Source organism: Panthera uncia, chromosome D2 (genome assembly GCF_023721935.1).
Source record: "Panthera uncia isolate 11264 chromosome D2, Puncia_PCG_1.0, whole genome shotgun sequence".
NCBI classification, from domain to species: Eukaryota; Metazoa; Chordata; class Mammalia; order Carnivora; family Felidae; genus Panthera; species Panthera uncia.
In genome coordinates, this window is record NC_064818.1 from 50,972,068 (window position 1) to 50,999,430 (window position 27,363).

General features: G+C 38.0%; 1 protein-coding gene and 1 long non-coding RNA gene across 3 annotated transcripts in view; one reads left to right on the top strand and one right to left on the bottom strand.

The window, feature by feature from the left end:
* The first annotated feature begins 455 nt into the window (after positions 1-455).
* Positions 456-27,363, top strand: part of KIF11 (kinesin family member 11) — a 45,334-nt gene continuing 18,426 nt past the window's right edge. The window contains exons 1-14 of one of the 2 annotated variants that reach the window (XM_049646380.1): positions 456-800; positions 7,039-7,171; positions 7,419-7,516; positions 7,616-7,694; positions 9,277-9,462; positions 9,578-9,702; positions 13,088-13,178; positions 14,363-14,605; positions 16,488-16,583; positions 18,193-18,281; positions 22,128-22,215; positions 23,849-24,037; positions 24,922-25,129; positions 26,108-26,280. In XM_049646380.1, the coding sequence (XP_049502337.1) occupies positions 724-800; positions 7,039-7,171; positions 7,419-7,516; positions 7,616-7,694; positions 9,277-9,462; positions 9,578-9,702; positions 13,088-13,178; positions 14,363-14,605; positions 16,488-16,583; positions 18,193-18,281; positions 22,128-22,215; positions 23,849-24,037; positions 24,922-25,129; positions 26,108-26,280 (1,875 nt within the window). In that variant the 5' untranslated portion in view covers positions 456-723. Of the gene's footprint in view, positions 801-6,623; positions 7,172-7,418; positions 7,517-7,615; positions 7,695-9,276; positions 9,463-9,577; positions 9,703-13,087; positions 13,179-14,362; positions 14,606-16,487; positions 16,584-18,192; positions 18,282-22,127; positions 22,216-23,848; positions 24,038-24,921; positions 25,130-26,107; positions 26,281-27,363 lie in introns of those variants that run through there. The other variant, XM_049646382.1, reaches the window with a different exon arrangement.
* The window catches only part of LOC125933388 (uncharacterized), a 29,693-nt gene continuing 26,918 nt past the window's right edge, over positions 24,589-27,363 (bottom strand). Inside the window, exon 3 of the long non-coding RNA XR_007460941.1 lies at positions 24,589-25,047. This is a non-coding gene — a long non-coding RNA (uncharacterized LOC125933388). The remainder of the gene's footprint in view (positions 25,048-27,363) is intronic.

Genomic DNA, 27,363 nt, shown 5'->3' on the forward strand with positions numbered 1-27,363 from the left:
CAAGGCTACTCTAGATGCGAGAAAAGGGCTCGCATTTGACCTCTGCCCTGTGCTTCCACAGCACTGTCTTACCATCCGCTAATAATAATTATAATCGTGGCCAGCTTTCCTGATACTACATGTTCTAGTCTAAGGGATTTGCCCGCACTAATTAATTCTCACACTACCTTCTAAGGTGGTCGCTATTGCTTCCATTTTGAAGATTTGGAAATCTTGGTTTATAGAGACTTTATGTAACTTGGGCAAGGTCGCGTTGAAGGGTCACACTGTTTACTTGTGCGTCTCTCCCTCCGGACCACGAGTTCCAGAAGGGCACGGACAGACCAGCTTTTTACTTTCCCGCGGGCCACGCCCCAAGGGCGGGGCTCTGGTGACGACACCCCGTCCCATGGTGCCTTGCGCGCCCGCGCTGCTATTGGTTCGGCTTCTCGGCTCCTTTTTCAAATTGAGGCGCCGAGTCGTTGCCTGGTTTCCTGGGCTTCGGGCGGAGACGACATCGCTGTTTCCGAGGCTCCCGCTAGTGCTAGTGCGGGACAGACGCCTCCGCGAGTCAGAGCTCCTGGTGGAGAGCGGGGACGCCGAGCTACTTGCGTGGGTTCCCCGGGCCACGCCAGTACCCGGCGGGGGAGGTGGGCATCTGGCCCGCGCTGGTCGCAGGACCCTCCCGCGCCCCCACGGCGCTCGAGTACGCGACCAGGTCTTGACTTTCCCGCGGTGATCGTCATGGCGTCCCAGCCGAATTCCTCCGCGAAGAAGAAAGAGGAAAAGGGGAAGAACATCCAGGTGGTGGTGAGATGCAGGTAGGGCGAACCCGGCAGGATTCGGAGTGCCGGGCTTTGCTGCTGGGCTCCCTTCTGTGCTGTCCGGAGAGTGGAATTTTGATTGTAGTTTCTGGGCGGTGCAGACCTGCCTGTCTCATAGTTCCTCTAAATGCTGTTCCATAAAATTACACCAGATTGCTGTGAGGAGTAAATTAGTGTCTGTTTCCGAAGAAAGGATATTCGTATTGGAGTTTATAGTTTGATTTGCAATTCAGGAGAATCTGATCGCCGTTCTTCATGGAAAAGTATGTTGTTTTTAAAAAACTAATGACATCAGAGATCTAGGTGTCACTTTTATATTCCACTTCTTGTAGTTTGTCAGTTTGGAAATAAGACTGTATACCTACTTTGCAGATGGTCCTGATGTTGAGATTACCGGCCTCTCCATCATCTCTCAAAACATAACCGATCACTTGTTCTCTTTATTTTTGATGCAATATTTTCTTCATCCCTACTAAATAAGGAAACACCACTGTATTTAAAATTTAAAGGTTGTTATAGAGTGAGTTTCTGTTTTTAAAAGGAGACAGCTTAAGCCAGTATAGCTTTCTGATTGTACTGCAGCTTGGTCTTCCCTAAACCAAAGAAGAAAGTTTTTTCAGGGTGAGCGGGTGGAGGTGTTCAACTCTCCCCAGATTGATTTCCAAATAACTTCCCAATTTTGAAATTAGCCAGTAGAGAGAGAACATGCTTGTTATATAAACTGTTGCTTAGAGATTGATTTATTCAGCTTTTTAGAAGCCGTCCACAGTTTACTGTTGTATGTGTGTGTTTTGTGTATCTGTTTTTGTTGCTGTTTTTAAAATTCTGTCTGCAACTTTTCTGTAAATCCAAAAGTATTCTAAATCTTTTTTTTTAAGGTGATTTTTTTAAATGTATGCAACAAACTTTCTTGAGTTATTGCCTTCTCAACTTTGGTGACTTGAATTGTAGAAGTCAACCGTAATAGCTGGCTTTCTAAACTAGGTGTCAGAGAGGAAATTCGGTGGTAACCTTAAGTCCGGCCAATTACCAGCTGTACTTGAGAGCTTCTCTTAATAGTTACTTGTTTTGTAGATTTGAAAAAAAAAAATTAACAGCCCATAATAGAAACGCAGGTTTTTAGATTATGTTGATCGTTTATTAAGGCCCGACAGTAATGCTTTCTCTGCGTGGCTTTATTTTCTTTAATTTTCTTTTTTATTGTTAGTTACCAAACATGTCAGACCTATAAAAGTTATGGAGAATAAAGTAACAAACATCTGTGTATCCATCACCCATATTAGAAACAGACCAATCATTACAGTTTGAGCCCCATTGTTTCCCTTTCCAGCCCCCTTCCTCAGTCCAAAGAATTAAACATTATTTATTATCCCCATTCATTTCAAGTCTTACCAAAAAGAGGTTTCTTTTACTTTGTCACTAATGAAAAGTCCTTTGATTGTGACTATTTACAATAATTTTTGTATGAGGATGTTTTTCTTTTCATGCTTTCTTTTTCAAATATCTTTCCTAGTGCGGATATGTCCTTAAGCTTTAGTAAACAATTTACGAGGCCCTTGTCGTTGTTAAACCTTTTCTGTAAAGGGCTCAGATAGTGAATATTTTAGGCTTTGCAAACCACGTGTAGTCTCTGGTCACATATTCTTCCCTGATTTTTTTGTTTTGTTTTGTTTTTCAGTTTTACATTTTTAATTGGCACAGTTTATTGTAACCTAAGAGGTCAGCGAGATTTCAAGAGGTGGCTTATTACTTTATTACAATGAATATAACCTTTTATGATCTTTACTTGCTTTTTAAAAATTTTTTAATGTTTATTTTTGAGAGAGGGCTCACACGTGCATGTGCTCTTGTGTAAGGGGGGAGGGGTAGAGAGAGGGGACAGAGGATCCCCAGCAGGCTCTGTGCTGACAGCAGAGAGCCCAATGTGGGGGCTTGAACTCACCTGAGCCAAACGAATTCAGACACTTAACCCACTGAGCCACCCAGGCTCCCCAGTGATGTTCTTTACTTGTATTATAACTTTAGGAAGAAAATTTTTTAGTCTACCTGTACACAGCTCAAGAGAAAGCTATAATTTCTGGAGTTGAGGAACTGATGGTTCATATATAGAGAAATTTTAATAAGGAAATAGGCTTTGATATATGTATACACAAAGACACACAACACACATGCAAAACATTCTTTCCCCTTGTATAAGTGTACAGGTTAGCATAAATTCTATTAAGAACACAATAGAGGGGACCCGGGTGGCTCAGTCAGTTAAGTGTCTGACTTGATTTTGGCTGAGGTCATGATCTCACAGTCATGGGATTGAGCCCCCAAGGTGGGCTCTGCACTGACAGTGAGGAGCCTGCTTGGCATCCTCTCTCTCCCCATCTCTCTCTGCCTCTCCCCCGGCTCACACTCTCGTCTCTCTCAAAATAAACTTAAAAAAAAAAAAAAAAAAAAGACTGTCATATAAAGGTTTTACGATTTAAGTCAGTCTTGCATTTTAATCTAGACAAATGCTTTAGTAATTTAGATCTGAACCATATGAATCATTCATATATATAAAAATGTTTTTTTTTTTAAAGTTTATTTACCTTGAGAGAGAGAGCGAGAGCATGCACAAGCAGGGGAGGGGCAGAGAGAGAGGGAGAAAGAGAGAATCCCAAGCAGGCTCCACCCTATCAGTGTGGAGCCCGACATGGGACTCATCCCACAAACCGTGAGATCATGACCTAAGTCAAAATCAAAAGTCAGATACTCAACAAACTGAGCCACCCAGGTGCCCCCCACCTCTATATTTTTAAAATAACATCTATCCACCAAGCTCTACCTCAGGGACTTTGCAATTTCACTCTGCCTAGAAAGCTTTCCCATCAAAATAGCTGTAAGACTCCCTCACTTTCTAGATTCTGCTTAAGTATCATTAAATATCAGAGAAGCCTTCCCTGACCATCCAAAAATAGTAATAGCAACTGCCTATTTCCCCCCATCATCACTTCCAATCCCATTTAGTCTGGCTTATTTACTTTCATTTCTAATTTATCAGTATCTAAATTATCTATGTATAACACTAAGATAAAAGCTCCCTGAGAATAAGAACTTGAGTGTTTTGGGTTTTTTTGAAACTTGGTTTTGTTCACTTCTCTATCCTCAGTTTTATCATATAGTAAGTAGTTGATAAATATTTATAGAATGAACAAATAAATGTAATATAACTGTAGTGAGGCCAACAAATTGATGGGTTTGTTAGCATCACCAGCAGGAACCTAGCAATTTCTAGTTAGAGACGTTTGGTTAGGAATATGGTGGCTTGGCAGTACTATTTATCATAGTACAAATAGTCCCTAAAGCTGCTCGGAGTTTTGATAACTTTTAGGAATGTGTGATATGTGTGAATATCTACTGCTCAGTTGTGACATCTCAATGGTATTCATTTGGTTAACTTAATAACACATCCAGGCAAAGAAATTAGTTGAGAGATGCTAGGAATGGTAGACATTGAAAGAGCTTTAACCACAAGAGAGCAATTCATTCTAGTTGATACTCTTGGCCTACCAGAAAGTTGGTTTTGACCAAGTTTTGTTGAACTGTTAATAATCCTGCATGCCATGGGTTATGTGCATTGTGTAGGTTTCATTACATTTGACAGTTGATAGCATCACTATATATTATCTGGGAGTTGCTGAGTTAAATTTCCCAGGATCACAAATTTGATCTTATGACCATCAAAAAATGCTAGGGATGGGGCATGCCAAAGGGTGTTGAGATATCCTTTTTAAAATAAATAGCAACGTAGTTTGTCTAGTGATGAAGGGAAAGATAATTTCCTATTTGGCATTTCCTTTCATAATATGTGATACTGAATGGGAAAAATGACTCAGGTTAAGAGTGCATCTCTCTCTTTGGTCCAGATGTGTGTTAAGTATATAAATATCTGATGGATGCCTCTGTATGTATTATGGTTCTTTTCAGCTCTTCCATTATTCCCCTTAGGGTGACATTTATTAAGCTGTGTGGTTTAACAGATATTAGGATGCTGGCTATGTACCAAGCATTGTGGTAGCCACTGGGAAATGGTAAACTAAACAGGATTTATTTTCCTGCGCAGTGAGTTTGGTACTATTACTCAGCCCCATTTTTCAAATGGGAAATTTGTATACACTGTATACAAATCAAGATCAAGAATCCTTACTCTAAATGGATAAAGAAGATGTGATATATATATATACACACACATACATACATACATACATACATACAGTGGAGTATTACTCAGCAATCAAAAAGAATGAAATCTTGCCATTTGTAAGTACGTGGATGGAACTAGAGGGTATTATACAAGTGAAATTAGTCAGAGAAAGACAAATATATGACGTCACTCATATGAGGACTTTAAGACACAGAACAGGTGACCATAAGGGAAGGGAAGCAAAAAATAATATAAAAACAGGGAGGGGGACAGGGGCACCTGGGTAGCTCCGTCGGTTGAGCGTCCCACTTTGGCTCAGGTCATGATCTTGCGGTCCGTGAGTTCGAGCCCAGCATCGGGCTCTGCCTGGAGCCTGCTTCAGATTCTGTCTCCCTCTCTCTGCCCCTCCCCTACTCATGCGCACGTGCGCACGCTCTCTCTCTCTCTCTCTCTCTCTCTCTGTCAAAATAAATAAGCTTTAAAAAAAAACAGGGGACAAAACATAAGAGACTCTTAAATATGGAGAACAAACAGAGGGTTACTGGAGGGGTTGTGGGACGGGGGATGGGCTCAATGGGTAAAGGGCATTAAGGAATCTACACCTGAAATCATTGTTGCGCTATATGCTAACTAATTTGGATTTAAATTAAAAAAAAAATAATAATAATGTAAAAAAAAAAAAAGAATCCTTACTCTATTGAAAGCCCAAGGAGGAATTTTACTTAGATTTCTTCCTCTGGGGGTCTTTCCTATCACTTATGTATGATTCCCCTACCCCTCCCTGTCCCAATCAAGACACTAAATTTTTGCTTTGTGTTCTGACAGCACCCTTTACATATTCTTTCGAAACATTACCTCTTTTATAACCATTTGTTTTGTTACTATTCCCTCCTTGACCTCACAGTGTTGTGAGGACAAACTGAGTTAACACATGTGAAGCATTTAGAATAGTGAGTACCAAGGCACCTGGGTGGCTCTGTTGGTTAAGCATCTGACTTACGCATCTCTGCCCCTCCCCTGCTCATGCTTGCTCGCTCGCTCGCTCTCTCTCTCTCTCAAAAATAAACATTAAAAAAAGACAGAATAGTGAGTATCTGGCACATAGTAACTACTCAATGTATTAGTCATTATTATATTTTTTAAATTTTTTAATGTTTTTTATCACTGAGAGACAGAGAGAGACAGATTGTGAGCAGGGGAGGGGCAGAGAGAGAGGGAGACACAGAATCTGAAGCAGGCTCCAGGCTTTGAGCTGTCAGCACAGAGCCCGACGTGGGGCTCAAACTCATATACCCCGAGATCATGACCTGAGCCGAAGTCGGATGCTTAACTGACTGAGCCACCCAAGCACCCCAGTCATTATTTTTATCTACTTTTTATCTTATGCCAGTTGTTCACTCTCAGGTTAGTATTTCAAACACAAATGTGGTTAGTAATTTGAACACAAATCTCCCTACTACATTATAACCTAACTTTCTCAGATTCTAAGAATAGTAGAAATACAATTCTAAAAAATAAGTTTGGCATTTTTGACAAGTTAATTCTGTTAGCATCTACTCCAAAAACTGTCAGGATTATAATGTTTTACATAACTTTGAAAATTTAAAAAAACGATTTTTTATTTCTGGGGGTTAAGACTTAAAATTCTGCCGTCTGCTTTAGCAGTATCATTCAGTAGTACCCCATGTAATCCCTGTTACCAACAGTGTAGTCAGAAAACTTCAATTTGGGGGCGCCTGGGTGGCTCAGTCGGTTAGGCGGCCGACTTCGGCTCAGGTCATGATCTCGCGGTCCGTGAGTTCGAGCCCCGCGTCGGGCTCTGTGCTGACAGCTCAGAGCCTGGAGCCTGTTTCAGATTCTGTGTCTCCCTCTCTCTGACCCTCCCCTGTTCATGCTCTGTCTCTCCCTGTCTCCAAAATAAATAAAACGTTAAAAAAAAATAAAACAAAAAACAAAAAAAAACTTCACTTTGTTGTTGTCTAAGGTATTAATGACAATGTCATTTGTAACCTGAAAACTAAGAGTTTTTTCAGTAACTTTGTATATTTCTTTTTATAGACCATTTAATTTGGCAGAGCGGAAAGCTAGTGCCCATTCTGTAGTGGAATGTGATCACGTACGAAAAGAAGTTAGTGTACGAACTGGAGGATTGGCCGACAAGAGCTCAAGGAAAACATATACTTTTGATATGGTACCTACTTCTTTAAATGCTGTAACTCCTGTATTTACAATGTAAAATTATCCTCGTATACTATTTCCTCTCGGTTCTAGTGTCAATTCCAAGTTTCAGTTACTCTTTGAGCTGTCAAATGGTTTCTAGTGGGCTGAATGAGTTAATCTATTAAAAACAAAATTCTTAAAGTGAGTAATTTTGACATATTTTTTTCCCTGAAGATTGCTCTGATTTTTTTTTTTTTTTTTTTTTTTTTTTGGGATAGGTTTTTGGAGCGTCTACTAAACAAATTGATGTTTACCGAAGTGTTGTTTGTCCAATTCTGGATGAAGTTATTATGGGTTACAATTGCACTATTTTTGCGTGAGTGAAACACTATTTTCCAAATTGATGAAAAAGTTTAGATGCATGTATTTGTTTTTTGTGTTTTTTTTTTTTTAACACTTTTAAAATTTTTGACAGATACGGCCAAACTGGCACTGGAAAAACCTTTACAATGGAAGGTGAGAGGTCACCTAATGAGGAGTACACTTGGGAGGAGGTATTTACTGTTTATACCAGGTTTCTATCTCTAAAATGGCTGAAATATAACTTAATATAACATGATTGAAGACCTCTTTCTTGAAATAGAGAAGATCAGCGTACCATGTCAAACATGAATGTAGGATAAACTATATGGTATGGTTCTTGTTTAAGAAACATAGTCTCATTGGGAGAGAAAGAATCAATACATATGGCACAGTTAAGTGACAAGACAGAATAGTTGGAGCAGAATATTGTGGAGGGGCGCCTGGGTGGCTCAGTTGGTTGAGCATCCAACTTCAGCTTAGGTCATCATCTCACAGCTTGTGAGTTCAAGCCCTGCATCAGGCTCTGTGCTGACAGCTCAAAGCCTGGATCCTGCTTTGGATTCTGTGACTTCCTCTCTCTCTGCCCTTCCCCTGCTCGTGTTGTGTCTCTCTCTCAAAACTAAATAAACATTAAAGAAAAATTTTTTTTAAATAAAGAATATTGTGGAAAAGCGGCATGTGAGTAGGGCTTGCAAGGGAAGACTTTGCAGTGTGGGAATGAGTCTCATCAAGATAGCATAGCAAGGGGCAGCATGGTACTTTAACAATGATGACCTTGAGTGTTCAAGAAATTAAGATCACTGTATTCTTGGATACTGTAAAAAGCACATAGTACATTTCACAAAGATATCCATCAAGTGTGTTTAAGTGAGGTTTTTTTTAATGTTTACTTATTTTTGAGAGAGAGCGAGAGAGCAGGGAAGGGGCAGAGGGAGAGAGGGACAGAGGATCCAAAGCAGGCTCCATGCTGACAGCAGAGAACCCAACATGGGCCTTGAACTCACAAACTGTGAGATCATGACCTAAGCTGAAGTTGGATGCTTAACCGACTAAACCACCCAGGCGCCCTTGTTTAAGTGCGTTTAATGACTAAGTTAAGTTTCCAAATTACTAACATTTAGGTTGATCCTTTTTTCTAGTGGTTACACTGTTGAGGCATTAACTTGGAGCATGGATAATGAAGTTATGGAATTGTAACCATAGGAAATAAGGAATAGGCTTAAAGTACAGTTTCAAAATTTAGAGATTCATAATAGTTTTATAAAAGATGCTTAAATATTTTAAAAACGTGTTTATGTTAGAGTTAGGGAATACACTGTTACACGGGCCACTTTTCTGTTAAGATGGTAGTATTATGTTCTCATGAGAAAAGTTAGAATTACTAAACTTGGTTTTATAAGTAGCTTAGTTTGGTTGGTTTCTATGGCATGAAGTGGCTGATAGGTAGGACAGATTTGTGGAAGGTATGAAGAAGAATAGCTACTGTTGAATAAATTCTTATAAATGACTTTGCTTCTCTAATACTCAGTTCGTTTCTTTTTTAAACTTGTTTTAGTGGAATTTAGATTATACAACTAATGAACAATTTATACAATTTATAATAAAGTTTGATGAAAAGGGATTGACATAAAAATATAAATAAATAAACTGGTTTTAGCATATTTGTGTTTAAATATATCATGAAGGAGGCCCTTACCATATGTGTTTTAACCGCCATAGTAAATGGATGGCATTCTTCCCTTATTTTAATCCTTATTAATATTATGGTTTCAGGATCCCTTGGCTGGCATAATTCCACGTACTCTGCATCAAATTTTTGAGAAACTTACTGATAATGGTACTGAATTTTCAGTCAAAGTGTCTCTGTTGGAAATCTATAATGAAGAACTTTTTGATCTCCTTAATCCATCTTCTGATGTTTCTGAGAGACTACAGATGTTTGATGATCCCCGTAACAAGGTAACTCAGTCTTTGAGAATGGAATGTATCCAGATTTTAATGTGTGATGCTTTGAGAAGCCAGAATATATATATATTTTACCAATCTGATGGATGCTCTTTTCATTTTTGGTCAGAGGGGGGTGATAATCAAAGGTTTAGAAGAAATTACAGTGCACAACAAGGATGAAGTCTATCAAATTTTGGAGAAGGGGGCAGCAAAAAGGACAACTGCAGCAACTTTGATGAATGCATACTCTAGGTAAGAAAACCATTGTCTTCTCCCCACTGCTCCGTTTTCTTTTTCACGGGGGAAGTCAAATTGGGGTGAGTCATGGTATGTGAGTCACACAGCTAGATTATATGCTAGATTTCATGCTTTAGTAATTGACTTGAGATTTATAGGGGAACACCAGTATTGGAAGAATGTTGAAAGGAGAACAAAGAGAAGTTGATATTAGAGCAGAAGTTTTAAACTTTTTAGATTATTTTTTCTCGAATGAAATCGTACATGGAAGCCTTGATTAACTGCTGATAATGTGGCTGCTGTAGTTGATGTGGGGGTGGGATGCTTAGAGGCTTACCTCCTTAGCCTCATGAAGGTTTTCCCTGAGCACTTTTCTGGGGCCCCAATGGATACCTAGAACAAAGTTTGAAAGCACCTGTTTTTTTTGTTGTTGTTTGTTTGTTTGTGATTTTTAAATGTTTCTTTATTCTTGAGAGAGAGAGAAAGAGCATAAGCCAGGGGAGGGGCAGAGAGAGAGGGAGACACAGAGTCTGAAGCAGGCTCCAGGCTCTCTCTGAGCTGTCAGAACAGAGCCTGACATGGGGCTTGAACTCAAAAACCATGAGCTCATGACCTGAGTTGAAGTTGGACGCTTACCCGGCTGAGCCACCCAAGTGCCCCATGAAAGCACTTGGTTTAAATAAGGATTAGAAGAAAGATAATTTCATTTAATTTTTCCCCAGCTTTATTGTAGTATGATTGATAAAAATTATATATATTTAGATTGTGCAACATGATTTAAACTTTTTTCAGATGACTTCATTTTAATGTAGGAATATATGATCACTAACACTGGCTTTCTGGGGTACAAAGGGGCATATTGATAGCGCCCCTTATAGGATAAATCCCAAATTCTAGAAAAGCAGTTTACTGAGTCAGATGATTTCTTTTTCTGCTGGTCTTTGAAGGAAGCATCAGAGTGTAATTACAGGAGCTATGGATTGGAAGTTAGATATTTGTGTTTAGGTCTAGTTCTGCAGTTAACCAAACATGTGACTTCAGGTAAATAAGTGAACTTATCTATCACTTTCCCTGACCTACAAAATGATTATTAGAACTAGATCTCAGGGCACTTGGCTGGCTTAGTCAGGAGAATGTGCTGTGCTTGATCTTAGAGTCATGAGTTCGAGCCCCACGTTGGGTATAAAGATTAAATAAATAAAACTTAAAAAAAACCCAAAAAACTAGATCTCTTATTTCTTTGCTCCCTTGTAATTAGAAATTTCTACAACTCTTTTTATTTATTTCTGGAACAGAGAGAGACAGAGCATGAACGGGGGAGGGGCAGAGAGAGAGGGAGACACAGAATCGGAAACAGGCTCCAGGCTCCGAGCCATCAGCCCAGAGCCTGACGCGGGGCTCGAACTCACGGACCGCGAGATCGTGACCTGGCTGAAGTCGGACGCTTAACCGACTGCGCCACCCAGGCGCCCCGAAATTTCTACAACTCTTAAAAAAATGTACTTATTAGGGGCGCCTGGGTGGCGCAGTTGGTTGAGTTTTTGTCTTTGGCTCAGGTCACGATCTCATGGTTCAAGTTTCAGCCCTCCTCGCACCTGAACTCTCTCAAAAAAAAAAAGAAAAAAAAAAAGTTTAAGTAATCTCTACCACACATGGGGCTCGAATTTACAGCCCCGAGATCAAGAGTCGCATGCTCTACTGACTGAGCCAGCCAGGTGTCCCTGATTTTATAATTTTAATTAAGTTTTCCTATAACAACTTTCCATTTAAAAAAATTATATAGAATTTGGAGGAATGAGTTTAAGACTAGGTAATATTTCTTTTCTCTAAATACCTTTCTTTGATATAAATTCCTATTTTTCATAAATTTGTGTAATTTAGGACTCCTTTTTATGTATGTAGACTGGAGTAAAAATTTCTTTAAAAAAATTTTTTTTTTTTAACATATTTATTTTTTTTTAATTTTAATTTTTTTTTTTCAATGTTTTTTATTTATTTTTGGGACAGAGAGAGACAAAGCATGAACGGGGGAGGGGCAGAGAGAGAGGGAGACACAGAATCGGAAACAGGCTCCAGGCTCCGAGCCATCAGCCCAGAGCCTGACGCGGGGCTCGAACTCACGGACCGCGAGATCGTGACCTGGCTGAAGTCGGACGCTCAACCGACTGCGCCACCCAGGCGCCCCAACATATTTATTTTTGAGACAGAGAGAGACAGAGCATGAACGGGGGAGGGTCAGAGAGAGGGAGACACAGAATCTGAAACAGGCTCCAGGCTCTGAGCTGTCAGCACACAGCCGGATGCGGGGCTCGAACTCACGGACCGCAAGATCATGACCTGAGCCGAAGTCGGCCGCCCAACCGACTGAGCCACCCAGGCGCCCCTAAAGTAAAAATTTCTTTATGAATGTATGTGGTAAAGTGAAGGAAAACAATTCAGTTATCTAGAATCAGAGTTGACTTCTATGCTTAATTGCATTAATTCCATACTCTTGGATTAGGAATGGGTAAATAATAGTAGAAAAATGTGAAATGTATATTGTAATTCAGATCTATAGTTTGCTTATATTTTTTCCATGTCCTTCCCCTTTTCTGTAATTTTAAATAATAAAATATGATACTTAAAAATTTTCCAAGTAGCATGCAAAGTACAAATAAGAAAATTGAAAATTACCATATTCCCTACCACCCATGAGTGACATAAACAAACATAATGATGTTCACCAAGTGGCATTGATACAAGAAGGAAAGATGTCTAGGTTGTCTATATAACTTTTGTATCCTTCAGATATAAGCTGAATGTGAGTACACAGCATAAGATAGACATTGGAACAGTTTATGGTCTACTGATGATTATCTTGTAGTGTTTTGGTAATCACTGCTATTTACCATTTCTGCTTCTCAAGAGAGGGTGTTAACTATTTCTGATGGCAGTCTCAAAGCAGAACAATGTATTTTTACAACAGGCAAGTAATTTAAAGCAAGTAATCTATGGCTTGTGTGGTGGTGTTTGAATTTATGGTAATGACATATTTCAAGAGGTTCTTATAAATAGGAAGATTAATTGCAAGCCTTTTCCTCTGACGTCCCAGGCAAATATCTCAATCCTACTCCATATCCAGCTTTTAGAGGTCTGAGGATTCTAGTTCCCGAGTCTATTAGGGTGTTTACAGGTAGTCTCTTATTGGCGTCTCCTCTGCAGACAGCAGGTACAAGAAGGCAAAAACCTAAGCATTGTTTTATCTCCCCTCCATCTTCCAAAACCTTATTAATATCTCCTGTCTGATACTATCTTTCTCTATCTTGTGGATTTTGGTCTTTCTTTGCTGTTTTCAGTATTTTATAGAAAGCAAATAATATTTTACATTATAATGATTGGGCAACCTGATCTTGTTTTCTAGTCGTTCCCACTCAGTTTTCTCTGTTACAATACATATGAAAGAAACTACAATTGATGGAGAGGAGCTTGTTAAAATTGGAAAGTTGAACTTGGTAAGCATCTACCTTAATACCACTGCTGTTTCTTTCTTTTCTTTTTTTTTCTCCAGCTTTGTTGAGGAATAGTTGACAAATAAGATTATATATTTAAGTATACAATGTGATGATTTGATATATGTATGCTTTGTGAAATGATTACCATAATCAGGTTAATTATCATATCCTTCACCTCACATACTTTTTTTTTTTTGGTGGTGAGAATGCTTAGGTCTACTCTCTTAGTAAATTTCAATATAGTATTATTATATTTAAATTGTATTTTAATGTTTATTTATTTTTGAGAGAGAGGGAGTGCAAGTGGGGGAGGGCAGAGAGAGAGGGAGACACAGAATCCAAAGCAGGCTCCAGGCTCTGAGCTGTCTGCACAGAGCCTAATGTGGGGCTCGAACTCAAGAACTGGGAGATCATGACGTTAGCCAAAGTCGGATGCCTAATTGACTGAGCCACCCAGGTGCCCCAGTATAGTGTTATTAACTGTAGTGATCGTAGTGTACATCATATCCCCAGAACTTGAATTCATCTTATGACTTAAGGCTTGTACCCTTTGACCAGCATCTCCTTCTCCCCCACTTTCCTGCTCTGGTAACCATCATTCTACTCTCTGTTTCAGTGAACTTTCTTTTTTTTCTCCCGGATTCTACATATAAATACGATCATGCAGTCTTTGTCCTTCCCTGGCTTATTTCACTTTGTATTATGTTCTCTAGGTTAATCCATGTTGTTGCACATGTTGCACATGTTGCACAGTCTTTCTCATGACTGAATAATATATTCCATTGTGTGTGTGTATATATATATGTACACCATATCTTCTCCATTCATCAATGGACGCTGATTATTTTCCTATCTTGACTATTGTGAATAATGCATTGAACATGGGAGTGCAGATATCTCTTTGAGATACTGATTTCATTTCCTTTGGATAATATACATAGTAATGGCATTGCTGGATCATATGGTAGTTTTTTTCAACTGTTTCATTTTTGACTACCTCATAGAGCAGCTTGAAATTTTATATTTCTAGATAATATATTTGTAGTCACCAGGTTATTAGTTTTGTAGTGGGTTGTTAATTATAGAAAAATTATTTTGTTGGCTATTTAATATATATAAGAATGAAAGTCTTTGTGTCCAAATCCAGTGGAACTGACAACTTACTTTTATTTTTGAAATTCAAGGTTGATCTTGCGGGAAGTGAGAACATTGGCCGTTCTGGAGCAGTTGACAAGAGAGCTCGGGAAGCTGGAAATATCAATCAGTCCCTGTTGACTTTGGGAAGGGTTATTACTGCTCTTGTAGAAAGAACACCTCATGTTCCTTATCGAGAATCTAAATTAACTAGAATCCTCCAGGATTCCCTTGGGGGGCGTACAAGAACATCTATAATTGCAACGATTTCTCCTGCATCCCTCAATCTTGAGGTAAGCCCTTTGAAAGGTATCTGTAAGTGTAGTAAGTGTAATTCTTATTTAGCTATCACATAGTTTAAAAGTTCATTAATTGGCTTCATTCATTCTATGCGAGAGTAAAAAGAATCTGGGTATCACACACGTGCACATAGAGGAGGATGCCACTGAAAAAACTGTCTTCCTCTTTTCTGGCATAGTTTCTTTTCTTTTTAATTTTTTTTTTTTTATGTTTATTTATTTTTGAGAGATAGAGAGACAGATCACACGGAGGGGAGGGGCAGAGAGAAAGGGAGACACACAATCTGAAGCAGGCTCTAGGCTCTGAACTGTCAGCACAGAGCCCAATACAGGGCTCAAACTCACGAACTGCGAGATCATGACCTAAGCCAAAGTCAGACACTTAACTGACTGAGCCACCCAGGTGCCCCTCCTGGCAGAGTTTTTAATCTTAAAAAAGAAAACAATTACTTAATGGCTTTTCTCACACAGTCTTCAAAGAAATTGCTATGGTCATTAGCAGTAGATGGGTTATATGGGATATGGAGATTGAACTGAGGACTTAAAAGTGTGTTAAGTGAATGCTAGTGTTGTAGAAGCTACTTAAGAGGGCAGCAAAGATGGGGTTGGATGTGTGGGAATAGGTGGTAAAACCAAGAGAAGCAACAAAGATGGTGAAATCTTTTATTTTATATTGTGGCCACTTCCTTTGAATGGAGTTAGAAAAGCTTTTAGAGGTCTCTAACTCCCCTTTCATTTTATTTATTTTTTATTTATTTATCTTAATATTGATTTACTTTTGAGAAAGAGGGCACAGAGAGAGGAGACAGAGGATCTGAAGCAGGCTCTGCGATGATGGCAGAGAGCCCGATGCAGTGCTTGAACCCACAAACTGTGAGATCATGACCTGAGCGGAAGTCAGACACTCAACTGACTGAGCCACCCAGGTGCCCCTCCCTTTTCATTTAAAAATAAACCTCTTTACTGAGATAAAATTCACATACCATACAATTCACTCATTAAAAGTATATAGTTCAGTGACTTTAATATGTTTGCGGAACCCTGCAGTCATCACCACATTCCAATTTTAGAACATTTTTATTACCCCAGAAAGAAATCCATTTGTAATCCATTAGTAATCACTTCCCATTTGCTCTCACTCCCAGCCCTACCTCAGTACTAACCTACTTTTTTAATCTATAGATTTGCCTAGTCTGGACATTTCATTCCATTTAGGAATCCTGCAATAAGTTTTCTTTTGTGACTGGCTTCTTATACTTAGCATAATGTTTTCAGTGTTCATCCATGTTGGTAGCATGTATCAATGCTTCATTCCTTTTTGTAGATGAGTAATATTCCATTGTATGGATATAGGACATTTTGTTTATTCATCAGATGATGGAATTCATTGAGTGTGAAAACTAACATAAAAAATGAATAGGTCAGGGGTGCCTGGGTGGCTCTGTCAGTTAAGCATCCAACTTCAGCTCAGGTCATGATCTCACAGTTTGTGAGTTCAAGCCCCGCATTGGGTTCTGTGCTGACAGCTCAAAGCCTGGAACCTGCTTCAGATTTTGTGTCTCCCTCTCTCTCTGTCCCTCTCCTGCTTACACTCTGTCTCTCTCAAAAATAAATAAACATTAAAAAAAAATTAAAAAAAATTATTAGGTCAAATTATTTTAAAGTTGAAGACCCTGAAAATTGGAAAAAAGGGGAAAAAGGGTGTTTTGAACAACTTCTTTGTAAAGATTGGGTATAGTGGTTCTAGTGTATAGATGTTTAGATTAGATATACCCATAAATTATTTCTTGTAAGTTATTTTATAGTACATTTTAGATAACAGAACTACATTATTCTCATAATATCTTTAGTAGTTGGTACTTTCTTTTCTTCACAGGAAACTCTGAGTACATTGGAATATGCTCATAGAGCAAAGAACATACTAAATAAGCCTGAAGTTAACCAGAAACTCACCAAAAGAGCTCTTATTAAGGTAATTGTGATTTTTGTGGAGTAAGTAATCTTATTTGGCAAATGTGAAAATAAGGACTTGAAATAGATGATTGTTAAAAGATTTGTTAAATTGCCTATGGTAAGGCTTTTCATCTAATGATTTTAATGAACTACCTAATATGTTTTTTCTAACGCTAATATACTGACTTTTCCACCTCTATCAAGTCAGCAAAATTTGCAATTATGTACATTTATGAAATTTATTTATTTATAGCTTTAGGGTATAATCACCATACATTAATGTGATATAATTACCAGATATTAGGGTGTAATTTCCATAGTACTCCTCCATTGTAAGCCTACAATTCAGTGATTTTTAGTACATTTATAGAGTTGTGCAACATCACTACAATCTAGTTTTAGGAAATTTCTATCACTATAAAGTTCCCCTTTGCCCCTTTGCAAACAGTCAACCACTGATCTACTTTTTGTCTATAGATTTGCTCTTTCCGGACATTTTTCTAAACGGAATCATACAATATTTGGTCTTTTGTATCTGGCTTCTTTCACTTGCCATAACATTTGGGCTTTATCTGTGTTGTAGCGTGTGTCAGTAGAGTCTTTCTACTGCTGAATAGTATTCCATTAAGTGGATAACAACACATTTTGTTTATCCATTCACCAGCCAGTGGACATTTGGATTATTTCCAGTGATGCTGCTCTGAACGTTAGTGTACAAGTCTTTGTGTTGATGTGTTTTCAGTCCTCTTAGGTAGATACCTAGCAGTTTAATTTCTGTGTTGCACAGTAAATTTATTTTTAACTCTTCAAGAAACTGTTTTCCAAAGTGGCTGTTCCACTTTCAATTTCCCCAGCAGCCAATCTATGAGGGTTGCAGTTTCTCCACATCCTCTCCGACACTTTGTTATAGTCCATCTTCCTAATGTTAGCCATTCTAATAACTGTATAATTGTACCTCAGTGTGGTTTTGATTAGCATTTCCCTAATGAATAATGATAATGAGTATCTTCTCACAACTTTATTATCCATTTGTATATCTTTTTTCATGAAAAGTCTATCCATATTCTTTGCCCAATTTTTAGTTGGTGTTCTTCTCATTAAGTGGTAAAGAGTAGTTCATACCTTTTAGATACAAGCCCTTTTTGAGATGATTTTTAAATATTTCCTCCCACTTTGGCTGGTGTTCCTTTTCCTGGTAGTATGTACATATGTATTTGTTTATTATTTTTAAGTTTACTTCTTTATTTTTGAGGGGGAAAGGGGCGGAGAAAGAGAATCCCAAGCAGGCTCTGTGCTGTCACTGCAGAGCCCCACCTAGGGGCTCGAATTCCCAAATGGTGAGATCATGACCAAAATCAAGAGCTGGACACTTAATTGAGCCACCCAAGCGATCCAGTAGTGGTTTTTTTTTTTTTTTATTGAAGTTTTTATTGAGATAATTGAGAGAAATAATACAGAAAGAATAAATAATAAATAAACATTTAAAAAGGAACATAAAAGGGCTAATTTCATGTTTTATTTGTATATATATAAATAAAACATGAAATACACATATATATATCCTCCCCAAACTGAATGAGAAAAGAGTTATATGCTAAATTGACACCTACAACATTCTTCTTGTGTAGGAATATACGGAAGAGATAGAGCGTCTGAAACGAGATCTTGCTGCAGCCCGTGAGAAAAATGGGGTATACATTTCTGAAGAAAATTTTAGGTAAGGCCTTGGCTATAGAAATTAATTTCCAAGAGTAATAATTTTCTGGTAACAATGTGTTTGAAGTAAAATTCACTTATGGGACGTTAACTAAAATCTTTAAATCTAGTGCCTCCTGTAAATGCTTCTTTTTCTATTGACATTAACAAGTAGTTATCAGATAAGTTTAAACATTTTTTATGTAACTTTAATTTTTAAAGAATTATAGATTCACATGAAGTGGTAAGAAAAATACAGAGAGGTCCCATATATTTTTCACTGTGTTTCCCCCATTCAGTACCTCTTGCTTAACTTTAGTAAAATGTCAAAACTGGGAAATTGACATTGGTGCAAAGTACGTGTTTAATTCAATGCCATCTTGTCTCATTTGTGGATTCATGTAGTTCTACAATTAAGATACGGCGTATCCCACCATTATAAAGATCTCCCTCTTGCTGCCTCTTTGTAGTCGTACCCATCTTTTTTCCCCAGTAGTCCCTAACCTCTGGCAACCACTAATCTGTTCAGTTTTTAAAGCCCTGGAATAGTTCAAAGGAAATCTACTGAAACTTTATTTAGAAACAATAACAACAACAGGTTAAACAAGGAGCAGAAGGCAAGTGGGATGCTAAGAATTTTAAGTTGAAAATTCCTGATAGCTTATATCCTTGAAGGTGTTAAGGAGGGTGATTTTCACAGGGCATTGTTTTTTTTAAAGCTTTTTTTAATGTTTATTTATTTGAGAGAGAGAGAGAGAGAGAGAGAGAGAGAGAGAGAAACAAGCAGGGGAGGGGATAGAGAGAGGGAGACACAGAATCTGAAGCAGGCTCCAGGCTGTGAGCTGTCAGCTCAGAGCCTGATGTGGGGCTCGAGTTTGTGAACCACAAGATCATGACTTGAGCAGAAGTTGGACGATTAACCAACTGAGCCACCCAGGTGCCTCTCACAGGGCATTTTTCAAAAATTAATGATAAAAGGTATTTAGGGCTAATTGATAATGCAAAGCATCTTGGTATAATCTTTTACACAACTTTTTTTTTCACGTAATACATGTATGGTTACATTATGTGATCATTGTGATAGCATATAAATCATTTAATTAAACTCATTTTCTTCCATAGTATTCTTAGTTGTCATAATGCACTATGTCTTCTTGATTGGCTCATACATTACGAATACTCAAATTTGCATTGTATGGATATCACAGGCTATTAAACGGTATTCTTTTATTCTTTCTATGTTACCTTAGTTTTGTGTAGTTCTTTTTTTATTTTTAATTTTTAATTAAAAAACATTTTTTTAATGTTTATTTGTTGAGAGAGAGCGTACGTGCATGAGCCATGGAGGAGCAAAGAGAGAGGGAGACACAGAATCCAAAGCAGGCTCTATGCTTTGAGCTGTCAGCACAGACCCTGATGCAGAGCTTGTATTCATGAGCCATGAGATCATGACCTGAGCCGAAGTCGGATGCTTAACTGACTGAGCCACCCAGATGCCCCATATTTGGTTCTTTCATATCCTATACCTACTTGGCAAAACATTTTTCCAAAAATCTTTTCCAAATTTACACTTAGTTCTTAAACTTGTTATTTTTTATTCTTTTTTTTCCTGTTTATCTGGTTTTCAGGTATACTTCTCTATTGTACATACTATAGTATTTTATTTTTCAATTGTTTACTTTATGGGTGTCTCTATTTCTACCACTTTATATTTTTTACATATTAGTTCTTATTCAGTAACCACTTTTTATATTTTAAAGTTGGCATCACAGTGCTTTTGGTTAGAAAGCCCAGCTTAAACTGTCTTAAAACAGCAAGGGGTAGAATGAGCTTCAAGGTTATTTAATCCAGTAGCTCAAGGATCCTTTCTGTCTGTCCTCACTCCTGTCCTAAGTGGTGGCTTTCTCCTAAGCCTGGCTCTTCATCAAGGATGATGGTCAGCAGAGCGGCTGCTGCTCTCATTCAGGTCTTGTGTGGGTGACAGGCTACCTGGCCTATAACCATCAAAACTGGAGGAACATCACTTATTGGTTAGATTAGTTCTGAGTTGTATCCATATCTGAACCAACAGCTGTCAAAGGAGTTGAATTTCCCCGATTGTCTTGAGCCAGTCACGCTTAGTCCTTGGATCTGGGAATGGAGTCACATTCCCTCCACACAGCTTGGGTGCTGCACAGTCAAGAGAGGGTCCTTTCCCAAAGGAAACGTGGATGCTAGAGATGGGTGCTTAGTAGGCAACCAGTGAATAAGTGGTTTTGTCATGATTTGCTCATGTAGGATCTTCTGCTGTTAGTGGTCAAACACTGGACATTATAGACTGTCTAATTTGCTTACCTTCTGTTGACCATCACTTTGATGTATTTTAGATTAAGAAATAACTTTAGTTATAAAATTATAAATAATAAATAAACTTTTAGTTTGTCAGTCCCATGATTAAAAAGATAGTATTTGCTCTCAATAAACATGAGGCATAATCTGAAACAATATTCCTTCTGAAAATGCTTTTGGAATTACTACACTGTAAGTCAGAGGAGGATTACGAAAGCTGAAGCCAACATTTAAAATAGGATAATGCTGGGGCGCCTGGGTGGCGCAGTCGGTTAAGCGTCTGACTTCAGCCAGGTCACGATCTCGCGGTCCGTGAGTTCGAGCCCCGCGTCGGGCTCTGGGCTGATGGCTCGGAGCCTGGAGCCTGTTTCCGATTCTGTGTCTCCCTCTCTCTCTGCCCCTCCCCCGTTCATGCTGTGTCTCTCTCTGTCCCAAAAAAATAAATAAAAAACGTTGAAAAAAAAAATTAAAAAAAAAAAAATAAAATAAAATAGGATAATGCTTTATTTAATGGATCTTTTAACACTATGTCAAAACTATATCATCCATGAAATAATGTTGCATTACCTCATGTACATTCAGTATAAGGAAAGCATTTCAAATATCTCATTCACATTAAAGAGCTATTTCCAATAAAGAACTAACATAGTTAATGGAAAGACTGTCAGAATTAACTCTCCTCTTATATATCAGTTCTAGCCTTTTCTTTAATCACCAATATCGTTAGCTAATAATGTGAGGAAATTCACATTCACAAAAGTATCTTTGTCACTTAAGCACAGTGTGGAATAGAAAATTGTTGGTAGTTATGAAGGAACGAGGCTACAAAGATAGCATTCACTTCTGAAACTTGCTAATGCTGAAGAAATCAGAGACCCATTAAAGTGAACCAGAATCATCTGATTCAAAATGTCAATAGTGCTGAGGCGGGGGAACTGTGTTCTAGAGGATAACCCTTCCATCTCATGAAGATTTATGTGGTGGTGTGATGGTGGTGGGTGTTGGGGTGTATACTGGGGTTTGTGTGCAAGAGGCAAAAGGTATAATTGTTCTGTACATATACTTTAATTCACTTCTCCAGTTTTTGCCCCTTATCTCATCCCTTCCTCCGGTGACACCTGATGCCTTCAAGCCCCAAGCCTTTCTTGGATTCTGTGGGTCCTATTTATACGCCATATTCCTGATAGCAGCCACTTATGTTGTATCCCCCTGCCCCCACCTGTACTTTATGTGAGTTATAGTCCTTTGTCAGCTTTGTAGCATCTCAAATTTTATATACACACATGCTTTTTTCCCTCATAGGTAGGGATTCTCATTTTCAAAATGGAGATCACAAGAAGAACAGCCCTTTTATGAAACAAGGACAAGGAATCCATTTGTGTTTTGTAATTCATATTTATTGCTTATTGACACTTAGGCATCGTTATCATAATGATAAATGGTAGAGATGATGTAGAACTGCCACAATTGTGTTAAAATACATTTTAGAGGGATTAAGAAAAAATATTATTTGCTAAACTTATATTAAACTTTATTTTAGAGCCATGAGTGGAAAACTAACTGTTCAAGAAGAACAGATTGTAGAATTGATTGAAAAAATTGGTGCCGTTGAGGAGGAGCTAAGTAGGGTAAGCATTTAAAACGGTATTGAATGTTACATGGGAAGCACATATTAAAATTTCAGAATGTGAAGGACCTGATATTTTTACTTTTTTCTTTCTTTTTTTAAGATTTTTTTTTGAAAGAGTACATGTGTGCACAAGTAGGGGAGGGACAGAGGGAGAGGGAGAAAGAGAGGATCTCAAGCAGGCTCCATGCCCAGCGCAGAGCCCAATGGGGGCTCAATCCCATGACCCTGGGATCGTGACCTGAGCCAAGATCAAGAGTCAGGAAAGAGTCAGATGTTCACCTGACTGAGCTATCCAGGTGCCCCAAGATTTTTTATTTTTACTTTTTTAGTGTTCATTTATTTTTGAGTGAGAGAGTGCACGTGAGCGGAGGAGGGGCAGAGAGAGGGAGACAAAGAATCCCAAGTGGACTTCGTCCTGCTGAGGGGCTCAAACCCATGAACCATGAGACCATGACCTGAGCCAAAATCAAGAGGCAGATGCTTAACTGACTGAGACCACCCCCCCCCCCCCCGCCAAGGTTTTTTGTCTTTAAGTAATCTCTTCACCCAATGTGGGGCTTGAACTTAACAACCCTGAAACCCCAAGATCAAGAGTCACATGCTTTACTGACAGAGCCAGCCAGATGCCCACTCCCCTTTTTTCCTTTACATTCTTTTAATTTGTACTGTCTTTGAAATCCTTTGTGTGCTTCATCTGTATATCTCAGTTGAGACAAGCCACATTTTTTCTTTCTTTTTTTTCTTTAACTAGTTAATTAATTATTTTGAGAGAGAGAGAAAGAGAGAGAGAGAGAGAGAGAGAGAGAGAGAGAGAGAGAGGAGATGTGTGCGCAGTGGAGGGGCAGAGAGAAGGAGAGAGAGAATCCCAAACAGGCTCCACACTAAGTGATGTGGGCTCGATCCCATGACTGTGAGATTCATGACCTGAGCCAAAAGCAGGAGTTGGATGCCCAACCAACAGCTACCCAGGTGCCCTCTTTCTTTTTTTTTAAAGTAGGCTACATGCCCAATGTTGGGCTTGACCTCATGACCCTGAGATCAAGAGTCACATACCCTACCTGCTGAGCCAGCCAGGTACCCCCTTGTCTTTATTCTTTAAGATATTTTTTTTTCTTGCTGACTCTTTGTCAGTTGTATCATCATTTTACTGTCATCAATGATGAAGAAGCTGTTTGCCACTTATGTTAATGCAGCATTATAAGAAATTAACTGAATTGTGAGGTTTTATTATAAGAGGTAAATAGTGAAGACGGAGACATTTTCATTACTGTGTTTATCAGATGAGGGATGCAGATACTAGAAGAAACTAGATGTTGAATAACTAAGGTGGACAGACCTGACCATTCTGTGCCACCCCTCACACTGTCAGTGCTGGAAGGAACCTGAAGAACTAACACCACTACTCTAGACCTATTATTTCATCTCATGGTTTTTAATGAATTTACAGGCAGAAACAAGATATCTTATAAAATGTGTTAACCTACCTGTTAGCTTGTTACAACTTGTCACAACTTTGCATGGAAATAATTTGTTTAGTTCTTCTTACATTATATTATGAACTAGCCAGGTATCTCACCAACCAGTTAAGCATTGTGTAATTCTTAAAAAAATGTTTAATATGTTCTATTTAGGTTACAGAGTTGTTTATGGATAATAAAAATGAACTTGACCAGTGTAAATCTGACCTGCAAAATAAGACACAGGAACTTGAAACCACTCAAAAACATTTACAAGAAACGAAATTACAACTTGTTGAAGAAGAGTATATTACATCAGCTTTGGAAAGTACTGAGGAGAAACTTCATGATGCTGCCAGCAGGGTTTGTCCTTTGTTTTGATTTATACTTGTGTTCAAGAAATTAGAGAATGGGTAGAAGTGACTTTGTTTGCTTAAGCATTAATTATGCTATTTATTCACTATTTATTCACTCCAAGTGACATTTCTGTCAATTTAAAGAACACTGTTTTATTATTTCATCTGAATTTTCCTCACTAGAGTTGCTGACTTAACAAAAAAACATTCCTGAAGTTTTGCAAATAGAGAATGATTTTAATATACTTTGAAGACATTTAGAATAATGAGGTGATACTTTTCCCTTTGGTCATGATTGAAACTAATCAGTCATAAAGAATTTGGCACCTTCTAATGATGGGAGATGTTGAAAGTATTTAATTTTTTATTAGGTGCACGTTAGAGGAAATAGTAACACATAATAGAAAAAAAATTGTGAGGGAGCATAATTACTGTATTAGGTTGGCAAAATCCCTTTTCCTTGCCTAGGTTGCTAGGTGAGGGGAAATTCTTGGGCAACTGGATAAATTAGTGTGAATTGAAAATGTATTCTGATACAAATGTCTAAAACTTACTGAGTTCTTTTTTTTTTTTTAAGTTTATTTATTTTGAGAGAGAGAGAGTACCAGCTGGGGAAGGGCAGAGAGAAAGAGAGAGAGAGAGAAAGAGAGAATCCCAAGCAGGCTCTTTGCTGTCAGTGTGGAGCCCGACACAGGTCTCGTTCCCACTAACCATGGGATCATGACCTGAGCTGAAATCAAGAGTTGGATGCTTAACTGACTGAGCCACCCATACGCCTCAAAATTTACTAATTCTTGTCAGGAGAAATCTGTATGTAGCACAGATATTTTCAGTAGTCTGCTTTTGTGATACCCATCTTAATCAACATTTATTTTTAAAAATCGTATGTAGTTGCTTACCACAGTTGAAGAAACTACAAAAGATGTATCTGGTCTCCATTCAAAACTGGATCGTAAGAAGGCAATTGATCAGCACAATGCAGAAGCTCAGGATGTTTTTGGCAAAAACCTGAATGGTCTGTTTAACAGAATGGAAGAATTAATTAAGGATAGCAGCTCAAAACAAAAGGTCATGCTAGAAGTTCACAAGACTTTGTTTGGTAAGTTTAAGCATTTTTTTTTAAATGTTTTAAAAAAATGTTTATTTACTTTTGAGAGAGGGAGAGAGAGAGAGAGAGACAGAGTGTGAGCAGGGGGCGGGACAGAGAGAGAGGGAGACACAGAATTAGAAGCAGGCTCCAGGCTTCGTGCTGTCAGCACAGAGCCCGATGCGGGGCTCAAACTCAGAAACTGCAAGATCATGTCCTGAGCTGAAGTAGGACGCTTAACTGACAGAGCCACCCAGGCACCCCAAGTTCAAGCATTTCTGATTATTCTAGTCTTTGTGTGATTAGCGTGAAACTAGTTTCAAAACTGATCATTTACTATCATAAGAAACTGGGGTGACCATGTCAGTAGTCCCTCCAGTGCACACACTGGCTGCTCAAACTAGGGAACAGTGCTTTTCCCGCCTTGGAATTAAAACAAGTCTTAGTTGTTGTTTTTGTCTGCTTTTTATAAAGTAAGTTTTAACCATACCCATTGTTGCTATCTTCATTTAGGAAAAAACTCCTAAGTATTAGTTTATTTTATATGAAAATATTATCTTCACTATAGAAAATTCATGAGATACAGAAATGTAAAAATTTGTAAAAGTCACTTAGAGTCTAGTCACTCTAAGCCAACCACTCTAAGTTTGGCTTACCGATTTGTAGTTTCTCTTTTATAACCTCTTCCACTTACTGTAGTACTATGATTACCTATAGCTAGAGATCAGAATAATTCTTGGCTTACTGTGAACTATAGTGATGGCTCTGCTACACTGACAAGCATATCGAGTGCTTGCAGAGTACTGTAGAACATATATAATTTCTATTTGATTAGATTTCCTAGCTTAGGTAGTGAACCATTTATTTTAAGCTTATTTGTTACTACAAATTTCCACAGCAAGTATGTAAGTTTAGAAACCTCTTTGAAGTGGTTCTAACTGTATCAATATATTTATGTCAAAGTTTGTATCTTTTTTCTTTTTGGTGTAGGTAACCTGCTGTCTTCCAGTGTCTCTGCATTAGACACAATTACTACAACAGCACTGGGATCGCTCACATCTGTTCCAGAAAATGTGTCTACACATGTTTCTCAGATTTCTAATATGATATTAAAAGAACAATCATTAGCAGCAGAAAGTAAAACTGTACTTCAAACATTGATTGTTAGTAAATCTCTTAAATTATTTTTGAAGGGTTACTTCGCAAAGTCTTCAAAAACAATGCTAACTGCTCTTTCATTTTAAGCTTTATCAGAAATGGTGATAAACATAGCACTTTAAGAGTAGGTTTATATTTTTAAAGACAATATAAAGACCGTTTTTTTTTTTTTTTCTCCCAGAAAGATTAATTTCCAAATGCATATAACCAACCTTTAAGACTTTTTTCACTTATATCTTGTAACATTAAGAGCGGGAGTTAATATGCCCAGTAACTAGAGAGGGCAGGTTTAGCACCAGATGAATTCAAGGGACCCATGGGTTGTTAGTTGGCTCAGAAATTGGTAAGTCATCCTTTCCTCAAGGGTTCTGCAGTGGTCGTGCTGATGTTACAACTGACCCAACCAGAGGGGATAGAAGATGGTTAATTTAAAACTACACTAATACAGAAAAGTGCAAGAAAAACAGCCCCTAGAATTCTAGGAACATATATGACAACTTATGGGATCAGATCTGTGTGATCAAGCCTTTCTGGGCCTTAACTGTAAGATTCTTTTTTGTAGTTCTATAGAAGCCACTCATCTAATTACACTTAGTATTACCTCTTTCATAGCTGATTTGAATAATACTCTTTATTTTGTAATTGTATGATTTACGTATGAAGTTCTTGGCCATATCACTTACTTGGTTTTCTTCTTGGTGCAGGCTCTCTGCCTCCCTTTTAGAGTCTAACCTTATTATTATTATTTTAAATCAGAGGAAATGCTTTAATCAACATCTTCCAAATTTAACCAGTACTAAAAAGATTAAAGAAACATAAACGAAATTAAAATATGATATTCAAAAGGAAACCAGAATTAATCTACTCTTGACATTCTCCTTTTATTTCAGATGTGGGATGGAGAATGCAATTAATCTGCATTTCCAATTGCTGCCAATTAGTGAATTTCCTAGGTGTTTAAGCTACTAAATAAATCACCTAAGACTTATTATATAATTTACAGTGTAGTGATAATAGCTTTCTCTTCATTATTAATTTATTAAATGGAGTCTAACCATATTTGTTGAACATTTTCCAAGTAAATAATT